The sequence below is a fragment of the Corticium candelabrum genome, chromosome 13, assembly GCF_963422355.1.
Source record: "Corticium candelabrum chromosome 13, ooCorCand1.1, whole genome shotgun sequence".
NCBI classification, from domain to species: Eukaryota; Metazoa; Porifera; class Homoscleromorpha; order Homosclerophorida; family Plakinidae; genus Corticium; species Corticium candelabrum.
The window spans coordinates 7379069-7404460 of NC_085097.1; the positions used below are offsets into that span (position 1 = coordinate 7379069).

The 25392-nt window shown below is 42.3% G+C and overlaps 2 protein-coding genes across 3 annotated transcripts in view; one reads left to right on the forward strand and one right to left on the reverse strand.

Moving 5' to 3' along the window:
* LOC134189164 (uncharacterized) overlaps positions 1–1222 on the forward strand; it is a 4647-nt gene extending 3425 nt beyond the window's left edge. For both annotated transcript variants that reach the window (XR_009971453.1, XM_062657401.1), the window contains exons 5-6: positions 582–677; positions 751–1222. Coding sequence is in view for 1 of the 2 variants with exons in the window: in XM_062657401.1 (XP_062513385.1) it covers positions 582–677; positions 751–846 (192 nt within the window). In the remaining variant the exon portion in view is untranslated. The remainder of the gene's footprint in view (positions 1–581; positions 678–750) is intronic.
* Positions 1223–1432: 210 nt separating this feature from the next.
* Positions 1433–6582, reverse strand: LOC134188992 (uncharacterized). The gene is made up of 4 exons (XM_062657214.1): positions 6517–6582; positions 3420–3529; positions 2823–3141; positions 1433–2496 (listed from the first exon to the last, which is right to left on the reverse strand). Exons 3-4 carry the CDS (start codon positions 3043–3045, stop codon positions 1682–1684), a joined length of 1038 nt encoding a protein of 345 aa, XP_062513198.1. The 5' UTR covers positions 3046–3141; positions 3420–3529; positions 6517–6582; the 3' UTR covers positions 1433–1681.
* Positions 6583–25392: the final 18810 nt, after the last annotated feature.

Genomic DNA, 25392 nt, shown 5'->3' on the forward strand with positions numbered 1-25392 from the left:
GTGAGTGTATACTTTGCCTCTTTGATTTTGGTTTTCTTGTTGTAACTTCCAACTATACTAAATACACGATGAAGGTTGAATTTAAGGATTTGAAATTCTAGAATTGTTTATGCTGTTTGTAGTTTAAAAATCACTTTTAGTTGTGAATGTGTAGAACAGTGATATTGTACTGATCAAATATGAGTCAAGGCTGTGTGTGTGTGTGTGTGTGTGTGTGTGTGTGTGTGTGTGTGTGTGTGTGTGTGTGTGTGTGTGTGTGTGTGTGTGTGTGTGTGTGTGTGTGTGTGTGTGTGTGTGTGTGTGTGTGTGTGTGTGTGTGTAGTCTAGCTTATGTATAATTTGTCTGACTAAACATCCTCACAACATGTGGTCATAAAATGTTAATTGACCATTGCCAATCAACAACTGGTTGTACTAATATAGAACATGCACTGATGATCATTTTGGGGTTGTGATGGATTGTCACAAAATGTCTATCTAGATATTTAACCAAGTAATTCCACGTCTAATGTAGAAACAGTAGCCTCAATGTTGTGGCACAAAGTGGTTAATATTTGATCTCTCATCTTCTGTTCTACTAGGAAAACAGCTTTCATCATGAAGAGAGCACCACCTCTCCGGATAAACGTTTGTACTCCAAACGTCTGGCAAAGAGAGCTTTAGAAAGAATGGGAGCAGTGAGTAACCAACTATATATGTACATTGTGTCCCACCATCGTTACTATAATAGTATTACGTTTTGTGTTGTAGCCACCTCCAGCTGATTGTACTCATGACTCAGAACTGAAGGACAGTCAACCAAAACGACGTAAACAAAGTATCAGTAAGAAAGCAATTCGAGTGTGACTGTTGTGAGATGACATACCATTGAAGGTGATAGAGTGAGGTGAATATAGAAGGATTAGTGTCTGTTGTCAGGTAATATTAGGATACAGTTATAGTACACACCAAGGACACATACAGTTATCAGAAATCTTACCATTTTCCATGCATGATATAAGTTATGCTTGCTGCTTTACCATTCACTTTGAGCATCACTAGATTTCGTATGATTATGTCCTCTTCGCATTCTCATAACAGAATTCTGGCTGGCTGATATACTTATGTGAAGTAGTGGGAATGGTTGCCAGATGTGTTATGTTGATTTTGTTTTAATGTAGAATTTAGAGTGCATGGTTAATGGAGGGTCTATTACAAGTACATATGTCTACTTGTACATGAAGCAAGAGCTGTTGAGCAGTTTTTGTTTTCCTTGCACAAACACACGGGCTGTGGGTACAGTCAGACTGCTTTACTAAACAGTGTTAATGGTGGTTGGAAATGTAGTAGAACTTGTGAAGTACATTGAAGTGTTCACATCTGAACAAGATTTGTCACCAAAGTGTGTGATTGACTTTCAGCAAGTTCAAAGTTTGTTTACTCAGCAGTCATTAGTGGCTGTAAAAATGCAATCAATTGTGATATTTGCTGGCCATCGCATACAGTATTGTGCTACAAAGGCATTTCCAGCTTACAACTACACATACAAAGCAACGACTAAAAGCAGACAGTTAAGAAAATATAACGACAATATCCCACAAACACATGTACGTCATTCCTTCCCTCCCTCCCTTGCCCTAGTAATGCTTGTTAGAGCAGCAGTCCAATTCTGTAGTTGCCTCCATTTTCACGTTTTTTCACGTTAGGAATGCATGAAATCAACAAGATACATATCCTCGCCTTCCAAGTTTCCTTTAACAGTCCTTCTTCCTCCAATTGATCTGTATAAATCAACTGACTTTTGGTTGATCAGAATGGTGAAAGCCATCTCAGCAGTTGGTCGTTCAGCAGGTCTATCATGTGTCATTTGCAAGCACATATCCAACAGATCAGGATTTTTAATCTTTCGTATTTGATTTTGCCTCTCTGCAGGAATTGGTGACAGACCCGTAAACAACTCAGTCAGGGTCACACCCAGACTGTAAACATCAGACTCTCGTGTGCTGCGAGTTGAGCTACCATCACTGCGAGGAACTTTCTCAGGTGCACAATATTCAGGACTCAGAGCACCTAGAGACTTGCTACTGTTGATCATGTGACTTGCACCAAGATCACCCACTTTAGCTACCATATCACGAGTGATCATTACATTGGTAGTACGGATATCACAATGAACATAAGCCTGAGGACGGAGGCGATGCATATACGTAATGGCAGCAGTAGTATCTGTAGCTACGTCGATCTGCTCTCGGAATGACAGATAGCAATGGTAGCTCTTTGAAGCATGTGCTGCCTTCATTAGATCACTAAGTGAGCCTTGAAGAAGCTCCATCACAATTTGGATGGGAATTTCATTCTTCATCACACCACCATAGATAGGGACGAGGTTGGGATGATGCAACTGACTGCAGACGGTCAGTTCTTTCTTGAAAACTGGTGCCAGTTGAGGAAGCCTCAGATTCTCATGAAACGTTTTAACGGCAACAGGGACATCACACCAGTGACCCACTTGAACAACTACAAAAGAGAATACACATGGTAGCTTATAACTTCATGCAAATGTGCATAACAATCTAGTTTCAGTTGGGGGCCCAAATTTACCTCCGAGAGTGTCACACTAAACAGCAATTAGGCCAAACATATTCAATTAGGCATACATGTAATACAGCAAAGTAAAACAGTGAATTCTAACTACAACAACATCAGTAGAAGACAGCTATCCCTTGCAATACAGCCCAGTTACAACTAAGAAATTTCTAGGGGATGTGGCTATGTGCCCCTGGTTCCCTATAAAGTATATACTGCCTACAAATTCAATGACATCTATGAATGATTTATCTCACCTCCATATGATCCAGATCCCAATTTATTGCCATCAAGTTGTAATTCATTTTGCCGAATTTCCAGGATTTTCCAATATTGACTGAGTTGTTTTTCCTTCTCTTCAAGAGCCTTTTCAGCATTTAGACGTTGTGCTTGAGCACGGCCTACTTCCTGACTCAGCTGCCTTTTCTCAGCAATCTCTTCATCTAGTTTTGACTTTGTCTCTCTTTGTTCTTTCTCCATTTGACCAACAAGTTGCTGTAGTTGCTGACTTGCCTGTTTTGCTAACTGAAGTGAACCTGAAGACTGAGGCTGATTAACTTGACGTTGAACTATTGGCTACAACAAGAAAGCAATCACCAGCTAGAGTGCTGCATAGGACTATTACTACTGCTAGTAATATCTAGAAATTATTCACTATAATATAACAATAAACTTGATGTCATGTACGAAACGACTGTAGCTTTAGTGTCTGTTAAACTTTCAAAACCTTTAGTGGTGACTGGCCAACTGAGTACCCAAATGTACATTAGTTGATGATCTCCAGACTTGATGTTTTATTTCAATTCAATAGATGCATTGTTTACTATTACACACACATACAGTGATGTACTCACCTAATGATGTTCATTCAGTGAATGATGGAATAAATGAGAGCAAGAGAAACACGAGAAACAGTGTGAGACAACACAACACCAACACTCAACTGTCACACACTCACCCTTCTCTGTGATATAAGAGAAAGACACTAGTTAGTTAAACAGTCACTCTCATGTCACACTACACTAACACGCAAGACACATCACCAATTCCTCTACTATCCTCATGCACTTACCAATTCATCACATTGACATCTATTAGTTAAACATGCCAACTTCTCCACACCCTTAATTAATTAACAATCTCATTTCTTACAAGCCACATTTGTATTGCAGTAACCACCAAAACCTTAATTAGTCATTGCATCTAGTTGTTTTGAAAAACTGAAATTCAAAACCACAAAAGAGGAAAAAGGCATGCAAACACATGTACAAGTGCTCACACAGGTAAGTGTAGGTAGACTCGTACCCAATCCTCTTCTTGCTTGCACTCCACGTGTTTTAGAACAAAAAGCGCATGCTACAACACTTGGAGTGTGCACGAGGAGAGAACTGGGTACAAGTCTAGTAAGTACACACACACACACACACACACACACACACACACACACACACACACACACACACACACACACACACACACACACACACACACACACACACACACACACACAATAGCAAATAGATAAGGAGCTGCCATTAAACGGTAATGTCCCTAGCCAGATAAGCAGAAGCTATGAGTGAGCCTGGCCAGGTGCTCGCAGGAACATCGACTGCGACACCAACTGTAGTGTGGGCACCCGAAGTCCCACACGGACCCCAGTGGCTGATGGACTTTGTCGTACTAGCGGCCTTTGCCACCCCAGTCAAAAACCAGATACTCATTTATACTCCTGAGTCGAGAGAGACAATTGAGCGAAAGTTTCTTGCCAAAGGAAATTATGCCATAGCTCGCAATCGACTTAAACCTGAAATCCTGCAAGGTCCTGGATGTATACACTCCATAAGACAACTCTGTAACCAACTGAGCTATCGCACCACACGCACACACACACACACACACACACACACACACACACACACACACACAAATGGATAAGGAGCTGCCGTTTGTTACGGTTACGCCCTCAGCCAGATGGCTGGGTTCCTGTGCACTACACAGGAGCTATGGGCAGTGCTAAACAATCTCCTGGAGCTTGGCCAAGTACTCGCAAGAGCACCGACTGCGACACCAACTGTGGTGTGGGCACCCAAACAACCAGGACCCCAGCGGCTGATGGACTTTGTCGCAGTGGGGGGCCCTTGCAACCCCAGTCAAAGACCAGGCACTCATTTATACTCCTGAGTCAAGAGAGGCGATTATGTGTAAGTTTCTTGCCTAAGAAAATTATGCCATAGCTTGCCATCACTGTGACTTGAACCTGAAACCCTGCAAGGTCCTGGATGTAAACACTCTATAAGATAACTCCCTAACCAACTGAGCGATCGCACCACACTTACACACACCCCCATGCAGATGGCTGAGTTCCTGTGCACTACGCAGTAGCAATGGGCCATGCTATGCAATCTCCTAGAACGTGGCCAGGTACTAGCAAAAGCACCAACTGTGACGCCAACTGCAGTGTGAGCAGACGAAACCCCACTAGGAGCTCAAAGTGGCTGGCAAAATTTGTCACATTTGGGAGCCTTTACCACCCTCAGGCATAAACCAGGTACTCATATATACTCCTGAGTCGAGAGAAGCAATTGTGTGTGAATTTGTTGCCTAAGGAAATTACGTCTGTACTCGTCCACGAACATACGGCCTCAATGTCCCAGATGTCTCCATTGTCCAAACGCAATTCTCTAACCAACTGAGCTACAGCGCCACACACACACACAACACACACACACACACACACACACACACACACACACACACACACACACACACACACACAGAGTAACAAATGGATAAGTAGCTGCCGTTAAACGGTAGTGCCTCCCAGCCAGATAAGCAGAAGCTATGGGCCATGCTAAGCCATCTCCTGGAGCCAGGTGCTCGTAGGATCACAGACTGTGACACCAACTGTGGTGTGGGCACCCGAAGTCCCACCCGGACCCCAGTGGCTGATGGACTTCGTCACAGTCGGAGGCCTTTGCCACCCCAGTCAGTCAAAGACTAGATACTAATTTATGCTCCTGAGTCGAGAGAGGCAATTGAGTAAAAGTTTCTTGTACAAGGAAGTTAAGCCATAGCTCGCCATCACTGTGATTTGAAAATGCAACCCTGCAAGGTCCCCGATGTAACACTTCCATAAGGTGACTCTCTAACAAACTGAGTTACCGAACCAAACATCACACACACGCACGCACACACACACACACACACACACACACACACACACACACACACACACACACACAGAGGTGTACATGGGCCAGTATTCAGCATACCAGCAACTGCCCCAAACGATGGGCGTCTCCAGTTGATTGGATGCCTAGGGCAGCTGTGAATGCACTAAAAAGTAATTTCCAGTTCCATATCTTAGTAACTGTGTAATGAAGTGTCATCCATGCAGTCAAGACACACAAGACAGATGTTTGGAGAAAAACAATAGAAACAAACTTTAGGTGCACATTCAGAGAACTCAGCTTTGCCAAGTTTTAGACCTTCCATCCACACAACTTTAGACTTGGTCGTCACTCGAGGCATTATTTGTCACAACACAAGTTGTTGGCACACATAACAACAACATTGTCAATGACAACAATGCAAACATATCTGATGAGGTAGATGAATATTAATTGCCTTGATTTAAAAAAATTCACTGTATAGTTATGGTATGCTGGTGAGCAGGTTTCAAGGTCTTTTCCCTCAACAATCACAAACGGATTTCTAGGCTTTTTTGTGCTTTAAAATCAATATGGAAAATAAGAATGAGAATAAGCAAGGCCACATCTTAACTTAATTAAGCTTGTCGCAGCCGGGAACTATGTACATAAAGAGACTAAATACACCCCTGCACACATGTAGCAAACAACACAGACAAACACTACTCTCAATACACATTACTTTAATTCATTCAATAGATGCATTGTTTACTATTACACACACATACAGTCATGTACTCACCGCCTGATGTTCATCCAGTCAATGATGGAATAAATGAGAGCAAGAGAAACATGAGAAACAGTGTGAGACAAAACAACACCAACACTCAACTGTCACACACTCACCGCTTTCTGTGATATAAGAGAAAAGACACTAGTTAGTTAAACAGTCACTCTCATGTCACACTACACTAACACACAACACACATCACCAATTCCTCTACTATCCTCATGCACTTACCAATTCATCACATTTCACAATAATTACTTGTTGTAATAAATTGTATTAAGATAAACAGAACACATTGATATCTATTAGTAAAAACTTAATCTGTCATTGCATTAATAGTTGTTTTGAAACACTGAAATTCAAAACAGCAAAAGAGCAAAAAGGAATGCAAGCACATGTACACGTACTCACACAGCTAAGTAGATAGACTCATATCTTCTCGTTGTGCATACTCCACAACACTGGGTACGAGTCTAGTAAGTAGACACACACACACACACACACACACACACACACACACACACACACACACACACACACACACACACACACACACACACACACACACCACACACACACACACACCACACACACACACACAAGGGTGTACATGGGCCAGGACTCAGAGTACCCATTAACTGCCTCAAACGATGCGCGTGTCCAGTTGTTCGGATGCATAAGGCTCCTGTGAGTACACAGTCTCAGAAAACTAAAACTAATTTCCAGTTCCACATCTTAGTAACTGTGTAATGAAGTGTCATCCATGCAGTCAAGAAACACAAGACAGATTTTTGAGAAAAACAAAGTTTAGGTGAAAATTCAGAGAACTCAGCTTTAGCAAGTTTTAGACCTTCCATCCACACGACTTTAGACTTGGTCGTTATTGTTTGTCACAACACAAGTTGGTGGCTCACATAGCAACGACACCTTAGATGACAACGATGCAGACATATCTGATGAAGCAGATGAATATATTAATTGCCTTGATTTGAAAATTCACTGTATAATTATGGTATGTTGGTGAGCAGGTTTCAAGGTCATTTTCAGTGACACTCGTAAATGGATTTCTAGGGTTCTTCGTGCTTTAAATTCAATATGGAAAATTAGGTACGAGTATAAGACTGAACATGAGAATGAGAATGGCAAGGCCACATCTTAACTTAATTAAGCTTGTCACAGCCGGGAACCACTGAAATCAAGAGACCAAATACACCCCTGCACACATGTTGCAAACAATACAGACAAACACTACTCTCAATACACATTACTTTAATTCATTCAATAGATGCATTGTTTAGTATTACAAACACATACAGTGATGTACTCACCGCCTGATGTTCATCCAGTCAATGATGGAATAAATGAGAGCAAGAGAAACATGAAAAACAGTGTGAGACAACACAACACCAACACTCAACTGTCACACATTCACCTTTCTCTGTGATAAAAGAGAAAAGACACTAGTTAGTTAAACAGTCACTCTCATGTCACACTACACTAACGCACAAGACACATCACCAATTCCTCTACTATCCTCATGTACTTACCAATTCATCACATTTCACAATAATTAATTGTTGCAATAAATTGTATTAAGATAAACAAAACACATTGATATCTATTAGTAAAACCTTAATCTGTCATTGCATCAATAGTTGTTTTGAAACACTGAAATTCAAACAACAAAAGAGCAGAAAGGTATGCAAACACATGTACACGTACTCACACAGCTAAGTAGGTAGACTCATACCTTCTCGTCGTGCATACTCCACAACACTGGGTACGAGTCTAGTAAGTAGACACACACACACACACACACACACACACACACACACACACACACACACACACACACACACACACACACACACACACACACACACACTTCACGCTGCATTCATTTCAATGAGAAACAATGCAGGCCAAGGTCACCATAGGCTATATCGGAGGAGTGGATGTTCTCTGACAGCAGAAACGCTCGTGATTGTGGAGGCCTTGTTGGCGGAATGTTTGGTGACAGTACTGACATCGACTAGTCAGGGACTGACCATGTTTCTGTCTCTGGTGGTTTACAAGGCTGGCATGATTTACAGCAGTAAATCCACAACCATCACAGCTGCAGTGTAAAGCAAACTCTGATGTCGTTTGCCTTGCTTCGCGGCAACGTTTCTGCTCATCCTTGCGGTATTTCTCTTGTTCTTCCTTCTTGAAATTTACTTCCTGTGTGGCAGCCCAGATCTGATTCCTCCACTCATTCCTATCTTCTGCTAGTATCCTCCAAACCCCATCAAGATTGCAATTCCTTAAACCCCTCAGTACCAAATCGTTCCATCTCATTCTCTGGCCTCCGACTGAACGTCTACCTTGGGGTGATGCACACACCAAAAGCTTCCTTGGTAGACGACACTCATCCATGCGCAAGTTGTGCCCCAATAACATGCACACACACACACACACACACACCACACACACACGCACACACCGACAGACAGACAGACAGACAGACAGACAGATCCCGGATGTTATGTAAGCAACTGCACAATTTTCTTGGTCTTCTTCTTGTCGAGTTTTTTCTTTGTTGCAAAGTCATGTCTCAGATTGAGAACTGTCCATTCCCTCCCTGTCGTTCGTCTGGTACTCTTCAGCGTGTCCTTCACCATATCCGTCAGTGTCATCATTCTAATCAAGTTCCGGGAGAGTTCATTGTTCGCTTCAATCTCCAACAGTGCCCTGACTGTCGCAGATGGTTTCTAAAATTAGGGCAACATAAATCTCAGTGTAGAAAGCGCAAAGATTTTGAACGCACAACTCAACGGTCAAAGGTGGTGACATCTGGCCATCCGGCACCTTCTGGAAGTAATGCTGCAACCTTGCCTTCTCAGTCTGGCACCCGGTCTTTCCTCCTCTGATTCTTCTGTCTTGTCACTTTCTCGAGTCTCTGGCGTCTCTCCATCATCTAATAACCTCGGAATGTCCCTTATGGACCATGAAACTGTGGTTTGGAAGTTCATAAGAGATCTGCCAGTTGATGCAATCATTACGGCAATGCCTCCTCGTGTTGTGCAAACAATCAATCCAGCTGTGCGTTCATGTTTCCAGTCTTGTTGTTCGCTGGCGTTACAAAAAATTCAAGATGATCCTAGTGATGCGTCAGCTTGGAAGCTTTACTTTATGATTCCTCGCATGATTCTTACGCCTCTCGTCAGAGGAGGGCGGCACGTCATCAAGAACATGAAGGAGGTGTATCAGAAATTCCTATCGTGGGAGTGGGAGGAGCTTGTCTGTTTGGACGACTCCCTTGCTGCAAAATCGACTAAAGGAAACGAAGAGGCCCGTCGTGCAGCTGCTTTACGGCTTGTGCGTTGTGGAGAGCTATCAAGGGCCTCTAGAGTTCTTACCAGCGCTGGTCTGGCTCCATCTACAGCAGATACAGCTAAGAAACTGACGTCAAAACATCCTCCTAGGGTCGAGAGTATCGATTTATTAAACATGCCCCACAGCGCAGCTATCAATTTGTCTGAAAATGTTTTCTATGATACAGTATGGAGATCTCCTCGTGGGTCTGGTGATGGACCTTCTGGATGACGTTTTGAACACTTTAAAGTATTGATTGATAATGAGAACACAGCAAAATGCCTTTTTTCTGCATGTTCAGCTATAGCTAAGGGTATATTGCCTCCTCAAATTGCCAAGCTTATGTCATCATCCAGACTGATTGCTCTTCCTGGAGATGTTCGTCCTATAGCTGTTGGAGATGCACTTTGTCGTCTCACTGCTCGAGCAATTTGTGTACAGAAGAAAGAAGCGTTTGCTGATTATTTTACACCTATTCAGCATGGAGTCTCAACACAGAACGGTACTGAGCTTGTTGCTCACCACATTGGTCTGATGCTAGAAGTTAATCAAGATTGGATCGTTCTCAAGTCACATGTTCGCAATGCTTTCAATTCAATCAGTAGGTGTGATATGTTAAACAAAGTGTCTAAGGCCTTTCCTGACTTGTTCAGTCACATTCAACAAATGTATGGTCACTCTAGCTCTCTTATATACTTGCAACTATCGTCATCAATTGTCATTCCATCTCAAGAAGGGGTCCACCAAGGCGATCCACTAGGAACAGTGCTTTTGCGACAACAATTCATCCTATTTTATCTGAAATACGAAACAACATCCCTGAAGTCACCTTGCTTGCATACTTGGATGATGTTTTCTTGCTGGGTAGTCCTGACAAAGTGCTTGCAGCTTTCAGTATGCTCAAAAAATCTTTTTCAACCATCAATTTGTCTGTCTCTGAAACCAAGTGTGAGGTTTTCAGTCCCAATGTTACTCATCTCACTGTCTTTGACGGAATTCCTGTGAGTCATGATGGTTCGATTTTTCTGGGTATACCAGGTGGTACATCTAGCTTCGTGTCTACAACGTGTGTTAAGGCTACACATTCAGGGGACCAACTTTGCGACCAACTCAAGAAATCAGAAGATCAGCAAAGTTCAATGCTACTTCTAAGACATTGTCATATTCCTAGACTTGATCATTTGGCTAGATCTGTGGAGCGTACCTTGCTATCTGAGGCTATGTCCATCCAAGATTTTCAATCTCTAAAAACTTTTGTTCATCTTCTTGGTGAAACATTTGTGGATGATCAGGTCTGGAAACAGGCATGTCTTCCTATTCGTATGGGTGGATTTGGTCTAACCCCGCTATCTTCCATCGCTGGTCCTGCTTTTGTTGCTTCATGGTTCCATACCATATCTGAGCTACCATCTCGTTTCCCACATCTGAAAGTCATCATGGACAAATTCACTTGTGATGCATCTAGCCCCGTTGGTCATGCTTTTCGATCATACCTTCCAACCAACAAGAAGATCTCAGATTACAAAGGAATTAGAAAGCTACAACATCAATTGTCCATTTCTACTTTCAAAGAAGATTTCCAGCACTTGGTTGATGCAGCTCCAACTGCAAGAGATGAAGCAAGGTTTCGTTCCCTTCAAGGAAAGAGCGCAGGCGCATGGTTGCATGCACTACCAACTTCATACGGTTTCGCACTCAACCCTTGCGAATTTCGCTTGGCGTGCCGTGTGAGATTGGGTCTGCCTATCACCATTTCAAAATGGGTAGAGTCTTGTAATTGCAATGCATCACTAGACAACAGTGGATACCACTTACTGACCTGCAAGACAGGTGAAGGCCCTATTTGGTCCCATGAGTCTATTGCTGGAGTGTGGTCGGAATGCCTTAGGAGTCTACGAATTCACCATTGTCGTGAGCCAAGAAACAGGTATACTAACTCTGAACGTAGACTGACATTATCATGTTTGATGCTGAGTCGGATGCTAATATTGATCTTGACATCTCATTGGCACACCCTTGGAGCTCAGATGTTTTCCCAAGCTCTGCTGAGGCAACAGGGGTCGCAGCTAATCGAAGAGAAACCAGAAAGATGGCCAAGTACGAACAACACAAACTGCCTGGAGGCTCAGCAGTCAAAGTCGTTCCACTGGTTATGGAACATTTTGGATCATGGGGAGAAGAGGCAAGAAAAGTTTTGCAGAAACTGGCAGCCTTTTCATCAGATAAAGCAGGAAGACCTAATGCTGCAAAATTTTTAGATTTTTGGAGAAAAATATTCTCCGTACAATTACACAAGTGTAATGTTAAAGTCATAGCTAAGAAACTTAGCATGTCGTGCGGTGGGTCTGAGAAGCCTGACTCTCTCAGCACCCAATTTTTTCTCATTAGTCTTAGCTATATATGTGTTTTAGTTTGCTGTAATGTTAGCTTTCAATGAACATTAGTCTAGTTGTATTACTGTAGTTCTTTGCAGAATTGACAGACAGACAGACAGACAGACAGACAGACAGACAGACAGACAGACAGACAGACACACACACACACACACACACACACACACACACACACACACACACACACACACATAGGGGTGTACATGGGCCAGTACTCAGAGTACCCATTAACTGCCCCAAACGATGAGCGTGTCCAGTTGTTTGGATACATAAGGCTGCTGTGAGTACACAGTCTCAGAAACTAAAACTAATTTCCAGTTCCACATCTTAGTAATTGTGTAACGAAGTGTCATCCATGCAGTCAAGAAACATAAGACAGATTTGGAGAAAAACAAAGTTTAGGTGAAAATTCAGAGAACTCAGTTTTGCCAAGTTTTAGACCTTCTTCCATCCACACAACTTTAGACTTGGTCGTTATTATTTGCCCAATCACTATCACAACATAAGTTGGTGGCTCACATAGCATGACATCTTAGATGACAACAATGCAAACATATCTGATGAAGCAGATGAAAATTAATTGCCTTGATTTGAAAAATTCACTGTATAGTTATGGTATGCTGGTGAGCAGGTTTCAAGGTCATTTTCAGTGACACTCGTAAATGGATTTCTAGGGTTCTTTGTGCTTAAAATTCAATTTAAAGTTCAATCAGCAAGAAATTGTGTCGTCCCAAGAGAACTCTGGAAAACAACGACTCAATCAATTCGGTGTGCGTGAGGAAAATTCGATGGTGCTGTGACTCACTGTTTTCAAGATATTCTGGTACATAGACACACACACACACACACACACACACACACACACACACACACACACACACACACACACACACACACACACACACACACACACACACACACACACACACACACACACACACACACACACAAATACACACAGGTGTACATGGGCCAGTACTCGGCGTACCCGGCCATTGCCCCAAATGAAGAGCATGTCCAGTTGTTTGGGTGGATAAGGCTGCTGTGAGTGCACAGTCTCAGAAAAGTAAAAACTAATTTCCAGTTCCGTATCTTAGTAACTGTGTAATGAAGTCTCATCCACGCAGTCAAGAAAAACAAGACAGATTTTTGGAGAAAAACAAAGTTTAGTTAAACATTGAGAGAACCCAGGTTTGCCAAGTTTTAGACCTCTTCAATCCACACAACCTTAGACTTGGTCGTCACTCAGGCATCATTTGTCACAACACAGGTTGATGGCTCCCATAACAACAACATTTTCAATGTCAATAATGCAAACATATCTGATGAGGCAAATGAATATCAATTGCCTTGATTTGAAAAATTCACTGTATAATTATGGTATGCTGGTGAGAAGGTTTCAAAGTCATTTCCCTCAACAATCACAAACGGATTTCTAGGCTTTTTGTGCTTTAAAATCAATATGGAAAATAAGAATGAGAATAGGCAAGGCCACATCTTAACTTAATTAAGCTTGTCACAGCCGGGAACTATGTACATAAAGAGACCAAATACACCTCTGCACACATGTTGCAAACAACACAGACAAACACTACTCTCAATACACATTACTTTAATTCATTCAATAGATGCATTGTTTACTATTACACACATAAACAGTGATGTACTCACCGCCTGATGTTCATCCAGTGAATGATGGAATAAATGAGAGCAAGAGAAACATGAGAAACAGTGTGAGACAACACAACACCAACACTCAACTGTCACACACTCACCGCTTTCTGTGATATAAGAGAAAAGACACTAGTTAGTTAAACAGTCACTCTCATGTCACACTACACTAACACACAAGACACATCACCAATTCCTCTACTATCCTCATGCACTTACCAATTCATCACATTTCACAATAATTACTTGTTGTAATAAATTGTATTAAGATAAACAAAACACATTGATATCTATTAGTAAAAACTTAATCTGTCATTGCATTAATAGTTGCTTTTGAAAAACTGAAATTCAAAACAACAAAAGAGCAAAAAGGAATGCAAACACATGTACACGTACTCACACAGCTAAGTAGATAGACTCATACCTTCTCGTTGTGCATACTCCACAACACTGGGTACGAGTCTAGTAAGTAGACACACACACACACACACACACACACACACACACACACACACACACACACACACACACACACACACACACACACACACACACACACACACACACACACACACACACACACACACACACACACACACACAAACACACACACACACACATACACACGCACCACACACACACACACACACACACACACACACACACACACACACACACACACACACACACACACACACACACACACACACACACACACACACACACACAGGGGTGTACATGGGACAGTACTCAGAGTACCCATTAACTGCCCCAAACGATGAGTGTGTCCAGTTGTTCGGATACATAAGGCTCCTGTGAGTACACAGTCTCAGAAAACTAAAACTAATTTCCAGTTCCACATCTTAGTAACTGTGTAATGAAGTGTCATCCATGCAGTCAAGAAAAACAAGACAGATTTTGGAGAAAAACAAAGTTTAGGTGAAAATTCAGAGAACTCAGTTTTAGCAAGTTTTAGATCTTCCATCCACACGACTTTAGACTTGGTCGTTATTGTTTGTCACAACACAAGTTGGTGGCTCAAATAGCAACGACATCTTAGATGACAACGATGCAAACATATCTGATGAGGCAGATGAATATTAATTGCCTTGATTTGAAAATTCACTGTATAATTATGGTATGTTGGTGAGCAGGTTCCAAGGTCATTTTCAGTGACACTCGTAAATGGATTTCTAGGCTTCTTCGTGCTTTAAATTCAATATGGAAAATTAGGTACGAGTATACGACTGAACATGAGAATGAGAATGGCAAGGCCACATCTTAACTTAATTAAGCTTGTCACAGCCGGGAACCACCGAAATCAAGAGACCAAATACACCCTTGCACACATGTTGCAAACAATACAGACAAACACTACTCTCAATACACATTACTTTAATTCATTCAATAGATGCATTGTCTACTATTACACACATAAACAGTGATGTACTCACCCCCTGATGTTCATCCAGTCAATGATGGAATAAATGAGAGCAAGAGAAACATGAAAAACAGTGTGAGACAGCACAACACCAACACTCAACTGTCACACACTCACCTTTCTCTGTGATATAAGAGAAAAGACACTAGTTAGTTAAACAGTCACTCTCACGTCACACTACACTAACACACAAGACACATCACCAATCCCTCTACTATCCTCATGCACTTACCAATTCATCACATTCAAAATAATTACTTGCTGTAATAAATTGTATTAAGATAAACAAAACACATTGATATCTATTAGTAAAAACTTAATCTGTCATTGCATCAATAGTTGTTTTGAAACACTGAAATTCAAAACAACAAAAGAGCAAGAAGGTATGCAAACACATGTACACGTACTCACACAGCTAAGTAGGTAGACTCATATCTTCTCGTCGTGCATACTCCACAACACTGGGTACGAGTCTAGTAAGTAGACACACACACACACACACACACACACACACACACACACACACACACACACACACACACACACACACACACACACACACACACACACACACACACACACACACAGACACACACTTCACTTCACTTCACTTCACGCTGCGTTCATTTCAATGAGAAACGATGCAGGCCAAGGTCACCATAAGCTATATCGGAGGAGTGGATGTTCTCTGACAGCAGAAACGCTCGTGATTGTGGAGGCCTTGTTGGCGGAATGATTGGCGACAGTACTGACATTGTCTAGTCAGGGACTGACCATGTTTCTGTCTCTGGTGGTTTACAAGGCCGGCATGATTTACAGCAGTAAATCCACAACCATCAAAGCTGCAGTGTAAAGCAAACTCTGATGTCGTTTGCCTTGCTTCGCGGTGAAGTTTCTGCTCATCCTTGCGGTATTTCTTTTGTTCTTCCATCTTGAAATTTACTTCCTGTGTGGCAGCCCAGATCTGATTCCTCCACTCATTCCTATCTTCTGCTAGTATCCTCCAAACCCCATCAAGATTGCAATTCCTTAAACCCCTCAGTACCAAATCGTTCCATCTCATTCTCTGGCCTCCGACTGAACGTCTACCTTGGGGTGATGCACACACCAAAAGCTTCCTTGGTAGACGACACTCATCCATGCACAAGATTTGCCCCAATAACATACACACACACACACACACACACACACACACACACACACACACACACACACACCACACACAGACAGACAGACAGACAGACAGACAGACAGACAGACAGACAGACAGATCCCGGATGTTATGTAAGCAACTGCACAATTTTCTTGGTCTTCTTCTTGTCAAGTTTTTTCTTTGTTGCAAAGTCATGTCTCAGATTGAGAACTGTCCATTCCCTCCCTGTCGTTCGTCTGGTACTCTTCAGCGTGTCCTTCACCATATCCGTCAATGCCATCATTCTAATCAAGTTCCGGGAGAATTCATTGTTCGCTTCAATCTCCAACAGTGCCCTGACTGTCGCAGATGGTTTCTAAAATTAGGGCAACATAAATCTCAGTGTAGAAAGCGCAAAGATTTTGAACGCGCAACTCAACGGTCAAAGGTGGTGACATCTGGCCATCCAGTACCTTCCGGAAGTAATGTTGCAACCTTGCCTTCTCAGTCTGGCACCCGGTCTTTCCTCCTCTGATTCTTCTGTCTTGTCACTTTCTCGAGTCTCTGGCGTCTCTCCATCATCTAATAACCTCGGAATATCCCTTATGGACCATGAAACTGTGGTTTGGAAGTTCATAAGAGATCTGCCAGTTGATGCAATCATAACGGCAATGCCTCCTCGTGTTGTGTAAACAATCAATCCAGCTGTGCGTTCATGTTTCCAGTCTTGTTGTTCGCTGGCGTTACAAAAAATTCAAGATGATCCTAGTGATGCGTCAGCTTGGAAGCTTTACTTTATGATTCCTCGCATGATTCTTACGCCTCTCGTCAGAGGAGGGCGGCACGTCATCAAGAACATGAAGGAGGTGTATCAGAAATTCCTATCGTGGGAGTGGGAGGAGCTTGTCTGTTTGGACGACTCCCTTGCTGCAAAATCGACTAAAGGAAACGAAGAGGCCCGTCGTGCAGCTGCTTTACGGCTTGTGCGTTGTGGAGAGCTATCAAGGGCCTCTAGAGTTCTTACCAGCGCTGGTCTGGCTCCATCTACAGCAGATACAGCTAAGAAACTGACGTCAAAACATCCTCCTAGGGTCGAGAGTATCGATTTATTAAACATGCCCCACAGCGCAGCTATCAATTTGTCTGAAAATGTTTTCTATGATACAGTACGGAGATCTCCTCGTGGGTCTGGTGTTGGACCTTCTGGATGACGTTTTGAACACTTTAAAGTATTGATTGATAATGAGAACACAGCAAAATGCCTTTTTTCTGCATGTTCAGCTATAGCTAAGGGTATATTGCCTCCTCAAATTGCCAAGCTTATGTCATCATCCAGACTGATTGCTCTTCCTGGAGATGTTCGTCCTATAGCTGTTGGAGATGCACTTTGTCGTCTCACTGCTCGAGCAATTTGTGTACAGAAGAAAGAAGCGTTTGCTGATTATTTTACACCTATTCAGCATGGAGTCTCAACACAGAACGGTACTGAGCTTGTTGCTCACCACATTGGTCTGATGCTAGAAGTTAATCAAGATTGGATCGTTCTCAAGTCACATGTTCGCAATGCTTTCAATTCAATCAGTAGGTGTGATATGTTAAACAAAGTGTCTAAGGCCTTTCCTGACTTGTTCAGTCACATTCAACAAATGTATGGTCACTCTAGCTCTCTTATATACTTACAACTATCGTCATCAATTGTCATTCCATCTCAAGAAGGAGTCCACCAAGGCGATCCACTAGGAACAGTGCTTTTGCGACAACAATTCATCCTATTTTATCTGAAATACGAAACAACATCCCTGAAGTCACCTTGCTTGCATAATTGGACGATGTTTTCTTGCTGGGTAGTCCTGACAAAGTGCTTGCAGCTTTCAGTATGCTCACAAAATCTTTTCAGCCATCAATTTGTCTGTCTCTGAAACCAAGTGTGAGGTTTTCAGTCCCAATGTTACTCATCTCACTGGCTTTGACGGAATTCCTGTGAGTCATGATGGTTCGATGTTTCTGGGTATACCAGGTGGTACATCTAGCTTCGTGTCTACAACGTGTGTTAAGGCTACACATTCAGGGGACCAACTTTGCGACCAACTCAAGAAATCAGAAGATCAGCAAAGTTCAATGCTACTTCTAAGACATTGTCATATTCCTAGACTTGATCATTTGGCTAGATCTGTGGAGCGTACCTTGCTATCTGAGGCTATGTCCATCCAAGATTTTCAATCTCTAAAAACTTTTGTTCATCTTCTTGGTGAAACATTTGTGGATGATCAGGTCTGGAAACAGGCATGTCTTCCTATTCGTATGGGTGGATTTGGTCTAACCCCGCTATCTTCCATCGCTGGTCCTGCTTTTGTTGCTTCATGGTTCCATACCATATCTGAGCTACCATCTCGTTTCCCACATCTGAAAGTCATCATGGACAAATTCACTTGTGATGCATCTAGCCCCGTTGGTCATGCTTTTCGATCATACCTTCCAACCAACAAGAAGATCTCAGATTACAAAGGAATTAGAAAGCTACAACATCAATTGTCCATTTCTACTTTCAAAGAAGATTTCCAGCACTTGGTTGATGCAGCTCCAACTGCAAGAGATGAAGCAAGGTTTCGTTCCCTTCAAGGAAAGAGCGCAGGCGCATGGTTGCATGCACTACCAACTTCATACGGTTTCGCACTCAACCCTTGCGAATTTCGCTTGGCGTGCCGTGTGAGATTGGGTCTGCCAATCACCATTTCAAAATGGGTAGAGTCTTGTAATTGCAATGCATCACTAGACAACAGTGGATACCACTTACTGACCTGCAAGACAGGGGAAGGCCCTATTTGGTCCCATGAGTCTATTGCTGGAGTGTGGTCGGAATGCCTTAGGAGTCTACGAATTCACCATTGTCGTGAGCCAAGAAACAGGTATACTAACTCTGAACGTAGACCTGACATTATCATGTTTGATGCTGAGTCGGATGCTAATATTGATCTTGACATCTCATTGGCACACCCTTGGAGCTCAGATGTTTTCCCAAGCTCTGCTGAGGCAACAGGGGTCGCAGCTAATCGAAGAGAAACCAGAAAGATGGCCAAGTACGAACAACACAAACTGCCTGGAGGCTCAGTAGTCAAAGTCGTTCCACTGGTTATGGAACATTTTGGATCATGGGGAGAAGAGGCAAGGAAATTTTTGCAGAAACTGGCAGCCTTTTCATCAGATGAAGCAGGAAGACCTAATGCTGCGAAATTTTTAGATTTTTGGAGAAAAATATTCTCCGTACAATTACACAAGTGTAATGTTAAAGTCATAGCTAAGAAACTTAGCATGTCGTGCGGTGGGTCTGAGAAGCCTGACTCTCTCAGCACCCAATTTTTTCTCATTAGTCTTCGTTATATATGTTAGTTTGCTGTAATGATAGCTTTCAATGAACATTAGTCTAGTTGTATTACTGTAGTTTTTTGCAGAATTGACAGACAGACAGACAGACAGACACACACCACACACACACACACACACACACACACACACACACACACACACACACACACACACGTGCACACACACACACACACACATACACACACACACACACACACACACACACACACACACACACACACACACACACACACATAGGGGTGTACATGGGCCAGTACTCAGAGTACCCATTAACTGCCCCAAACGATGAGCGTGTCCAGTTGTTTGGATACATAAGGCTGCTGTGAGTACACAGTCTCAGAAACTAAAACTAATTTCCAGTTCCACATCTTAGTAACTGTGTAACAAAGTGTCAGCTATGCAGTCAAGAAACACAAGACAGATTTTGGAGAAAAACAAAGTTTAGGTGAATATTCAGAGATATCAGTTTTGCCAAGTTTTAGACCTTCTTCCATCCACACATATTTAGACTTGGTCGTTATTATTTGGCCAATCACTATCACAACATAAGTTGGTGGCTCACATAGCATGACATCTTAGATGACAACAATGCAAACATACTGTATCTGATGAAGCAGATGAATATTAATTGCCTTGATTTGAAAAATTCACTGTATAATTATGGTATGCTGGTGAGCAGGTTTCAAGGTCATTTTCAGTGAAACTCGTAAACGGATTTCTAGGCTTCTTCGTGCTTAAAATTCAATATGGAAAATTAGGTACGAGTATACGAATGAACATGAGAATGAGAATGGGCAAGGCCACATCTTAACTTAATTAAGCTTGTCACAGCCAAAAACCACCTAAATCAAGAGACCAAATACACCCCTACACACATGTTGCAAACAACACAAACAAACACTACTCTCAATACACATTACTTTAATTCATTCAATAGATGCATTGTTTACTATTACACACACACACACACACACACACACACACACACACACACACACACACACACACACACACACACACACACACACACACACACACACACACACACACACACACACACACACACACACAGAGTGATGTACTCACCTAATGATGTTCATCCAGTGAATGATGGAATGAATGAGAGCAAGAGAAACATGAGAAACAGTGTGAGACAACACAACACCAACACTCAACTGTCACACACTCACCGCTTTCTGTGATATAAGAGAAAGGACACTAGTTAGTTAAACAGTCACTCTCAAGTCACACTACACTAACACACAAGACACATCACCAATTCCTCTACTATCCTCATGCACTTACCAATTCATTACATTTCACAATAATTACTTGTTGTAATAAATTGTATTAAGATAAACAAAACACATTGATATCTATTACTTCAACATGCCACGTTCTCCACACCCTTAATTAACAATCTCATTTCTGCAAGCCACATTTGTAATGCAGTTCAATATGTCAATACATCAATAGTTGTTCTGAAACACTGAATTCAAAACGATGAAACAGCAAAAAGATATGCAACACATGTACAAAGCATGCACGTGTGCTCACAACAACACACACACACACACACACACACACACACACACACACACACACACACACACACAATGGACAAATGGATATGCCCTTTGGAAAGTTCCAAAGATAGCACCCCCTGCCTATTTCTAGGTAGAGACCCGGTGCTACTCAGAGTTTTAGGCCGCGTTGACGAACCCTTGATGCGTGGCCAGAGCATCTATAGGTACTGACTTTGGCGCAGCTGCGGGACTGGACCTCAAGTCCACATGTACCCGTACATACTCCGTGATGTTCTGCCAAGCCAGTGATATAGTCCACCCCCAGTCAAAGACCAGGTACTCATTTGTACTCCTGAGTCGAGAGACGCAATTGTGTGTGACGTCTGTACTCGTCCACGAACCTACGACCTCAACGTCCCAGATGTTACTATTCTCCAAATGCAACTCTCTTAACAACTGAGCTACAGACGCAACACACACACACACACACACACACACACACACACACACACACACACACACACACACACACACACACACACACACACAGGGGTGTACCAAGGCCAGATCTAAGTGTGCCATGGAACTACCCAAACTAATGGGCGTGTCCAGTTGTTTGGAAACTAATTTCCAGTTCCATAACTTAGTAACTGTGTAATGAAGTGTCATCCACGCAGTCAAGAAACACAACACAAATTTTTGTAGAGAAAAACAATAGAAATAAACTTCAGGTAAAAATTAAGAGAACTCGGTTTTGCCAAGTTGTAGACCTTCCTCCATTCACACAACTTTAGACTTGGTCGTTATTATTTGCCCAATTACTGTCACAACACAAGTTGGTGGCTCACATAGCAACGACATCTTAGATGACAACGATGCAAACATATCTGATGAGGCAGATGAATATTAATTGCGTTGATTTGAAAAATTCACTGTATAATTATGGTATGCTGGTGAGAAGGTTTCAAGGTCATTTTCAGTGACACTCGTAAATGGATTTCTAGGCTTCTTCCTGCTTTACAATTAAATATGGAAAATTAGGTACGAGTATACGACTGAATGTGAGAATGAGAATGGGCAAGGCCACATCTTAACTTAATTAAGCTTGTCACAGCCGGGAACCACATAAATCAAGAGACCAAATACACCACTGCACACATGTTGCAAACAATACAGACAAACACTACTCTCAATACACATTACTTTAATTCATTCAATAGATGCATTGTTTACTATTACACACACATACAGTGATGTACTCACCCACTGATGTTCATCCAGTGAATGATGGAATAAATGAGAGCAAGAGAAACATGAGAAACAGTGTGAGACAACACAACACCAACACTCAACTGTCATAAACACACCTCTTCCTGTGATATAAGAGAAAAGACACTAGTTAGTTAAACAGTCACTCTCATGTCACACTACACTAACACACAAGACACATCACCAATTCCTCTACTATCCTCATGTACTTACCAATTCATCACATTTCACAATAATTACTTGTTGTAATAAATTGTATTAAGATAAACAAACACATTGATATCTATTAGTTGGCATGCTAACCCTAATTAACATCTACATTTGTAGTGCCCACCCAAAACCTTAGTTAATCATTGCATCAATAGTTGTTTCAAAACACTAAAATTCAAGACAACATAAGAGTAAACTGTATGCAAACCAACCATCAACTGCCCATCTATAACGATGATGGCGTCCAGCAAAAAAAAAGTAAAGCAATACAACAAGTTAAATCAGAAAATAGTCTATGATGTATCAGTATCAGCAGTGAGAGTCATGATGTCAGGTCTTTTGTTTTTCTTCTTTCAAACTGATGTCACGTGTTTAAGTTAATTAACACAAATTCCCACAACTCCAGGGAAACAACACAAATGCCAAATAATTTGTTCCCATTATATGTGACCAAGTCACGTCTTATCTTGCAGCTATTTCCACTGTCCCGTTGGACTTCGTCACTTTGAAGATGTTGCTGCTGTTACAGAAACAGGTGCAGTGAACGTGGAACCAATTTGATACGCATACACAAGCAAACAAAGGTAACTGTATTTTAAAGAACCGGATATACTCAAAAATATCTTGTTCTTATCAACATCTCCGGTAATAAACAACATACTTCATGCATACCGTCCGAGGTCAGTAATGGGCAGATATAAATTTGGTGTAACACCTAACGTGTCGTTTTAGAAAAATTCACGTGCAAGTGACAGCAAGTTCGATCGATTGGCAAGAAATTAAGTTGTCCCAAGAGAACGCTGGAAGGCAACGACTCAATCAATTCGGTGTGCATGAGCAAAATTTGGTGGTGCTGTGACTCACTGTTTTGAAGATATTCTGGTACATAGACACACACAAGGACACACAAATGTGAATGGATGGATGGATAAGGAGCTGCCGTTTACGGTTACGCCCCCAGTCAGATGGCTGGGTTCCTGTGCACTACGTGAGAGCTATGGGCCGTGCTAAGCAATCTCCTGGAGTCAGGCCGGGTACTCGCAAGAGCACCAACTGCGATGCCAACTGTGGTGTGGGCACCCGAAGTCCCACCAGGACCCTAGTGGCTGATGAACTTTGTCGCAGTCAGGGAGCATTTGCCACCCCAGTCAATGACCAGGTACTCATTTATACTCCTGAGTCGAGAGAGGCAATTGTGTGTGAGTTTATTGCCCACACACAAGCACACACACCTACACACACAAGCACACACCTACACACACAAGCACACACCTACACACACAAGCACACACCTACACACACAAGCACACACACCTACACACACAAGCACACACACCTACACACACAAGCACAAACACCTACACGCACAAGCACACACACACAAACACACACACAAGGACACACACACACACACACACACACACACACACACACACACACACACACACACACACACACACACACACACACACCCACCCACCCACTCACTCACCCACTCACTCACCCACCCACCCACCCACACACACACACACACACACACACACACACACACACACGCACACACACACACACACCCATGCACCACCCAGTTAAACAGTCACTCTCATGTCACACTACCCTAACACACAAGACACATCACCAATTCCTCTACTATCCTCATGCACTTACCAATTCATCACATTTCACAATAATTACTTGTTGTAATAAATTGTATTAAGATAAACAAAAAACATTGATATCTATTAGTTAAACATGCCACCATCTCCACACCCTTAATTAACAATCACATTTTCTGCAAGCCACATTTGTAATGCAGTTCAATACATCAACAGTTGTTTTGAAACACTGAATTCAAAACGATGGAACAGTAAAAAGATATGCAACACATGTGCTCACAACACACACATACACACACACACACACACACACACACACACACACACACACACACACACACACACACACACACACAGAAACACATACACATGCACACGCGCGCGCGCACACACACACACACACACACACACACACACACACACACACACACACACAGCATGGAAAATGGATAAGGTGCTGACATTATACAAAGTCACGACCCGTGCAGATGGCTGAGTTCCTGTGCACTACGTAGTAGCGACAGGTCATGCTGTGCAATCTCCTAGAGCGTGGCAAGGTACTAGCAAGAGCATCGACTGTAACGCCAACTGAAGTGTGGGCACACAAAGTCCCACTAGGAGCTCAAAGTGGCTGGTAAAATTTGTCACATTTGGGAGCCTTTGCCACCCTGAGGCATAAACCAGGTACTCATTTATACTCCTGAGTCGAGAGAGGCAATTGTGTGCGAATTTCTTGCTCAAGAAAATTACGTCTGTACTCGTCCACAAACCTACGATCTCAATGTCCTGGATGTTACTATTCTCCAAATGCAACTCTCTTACCAACTGAGCTACAGACACAACAAACACACACACACACACACACACACACACACACACACACACAGACACA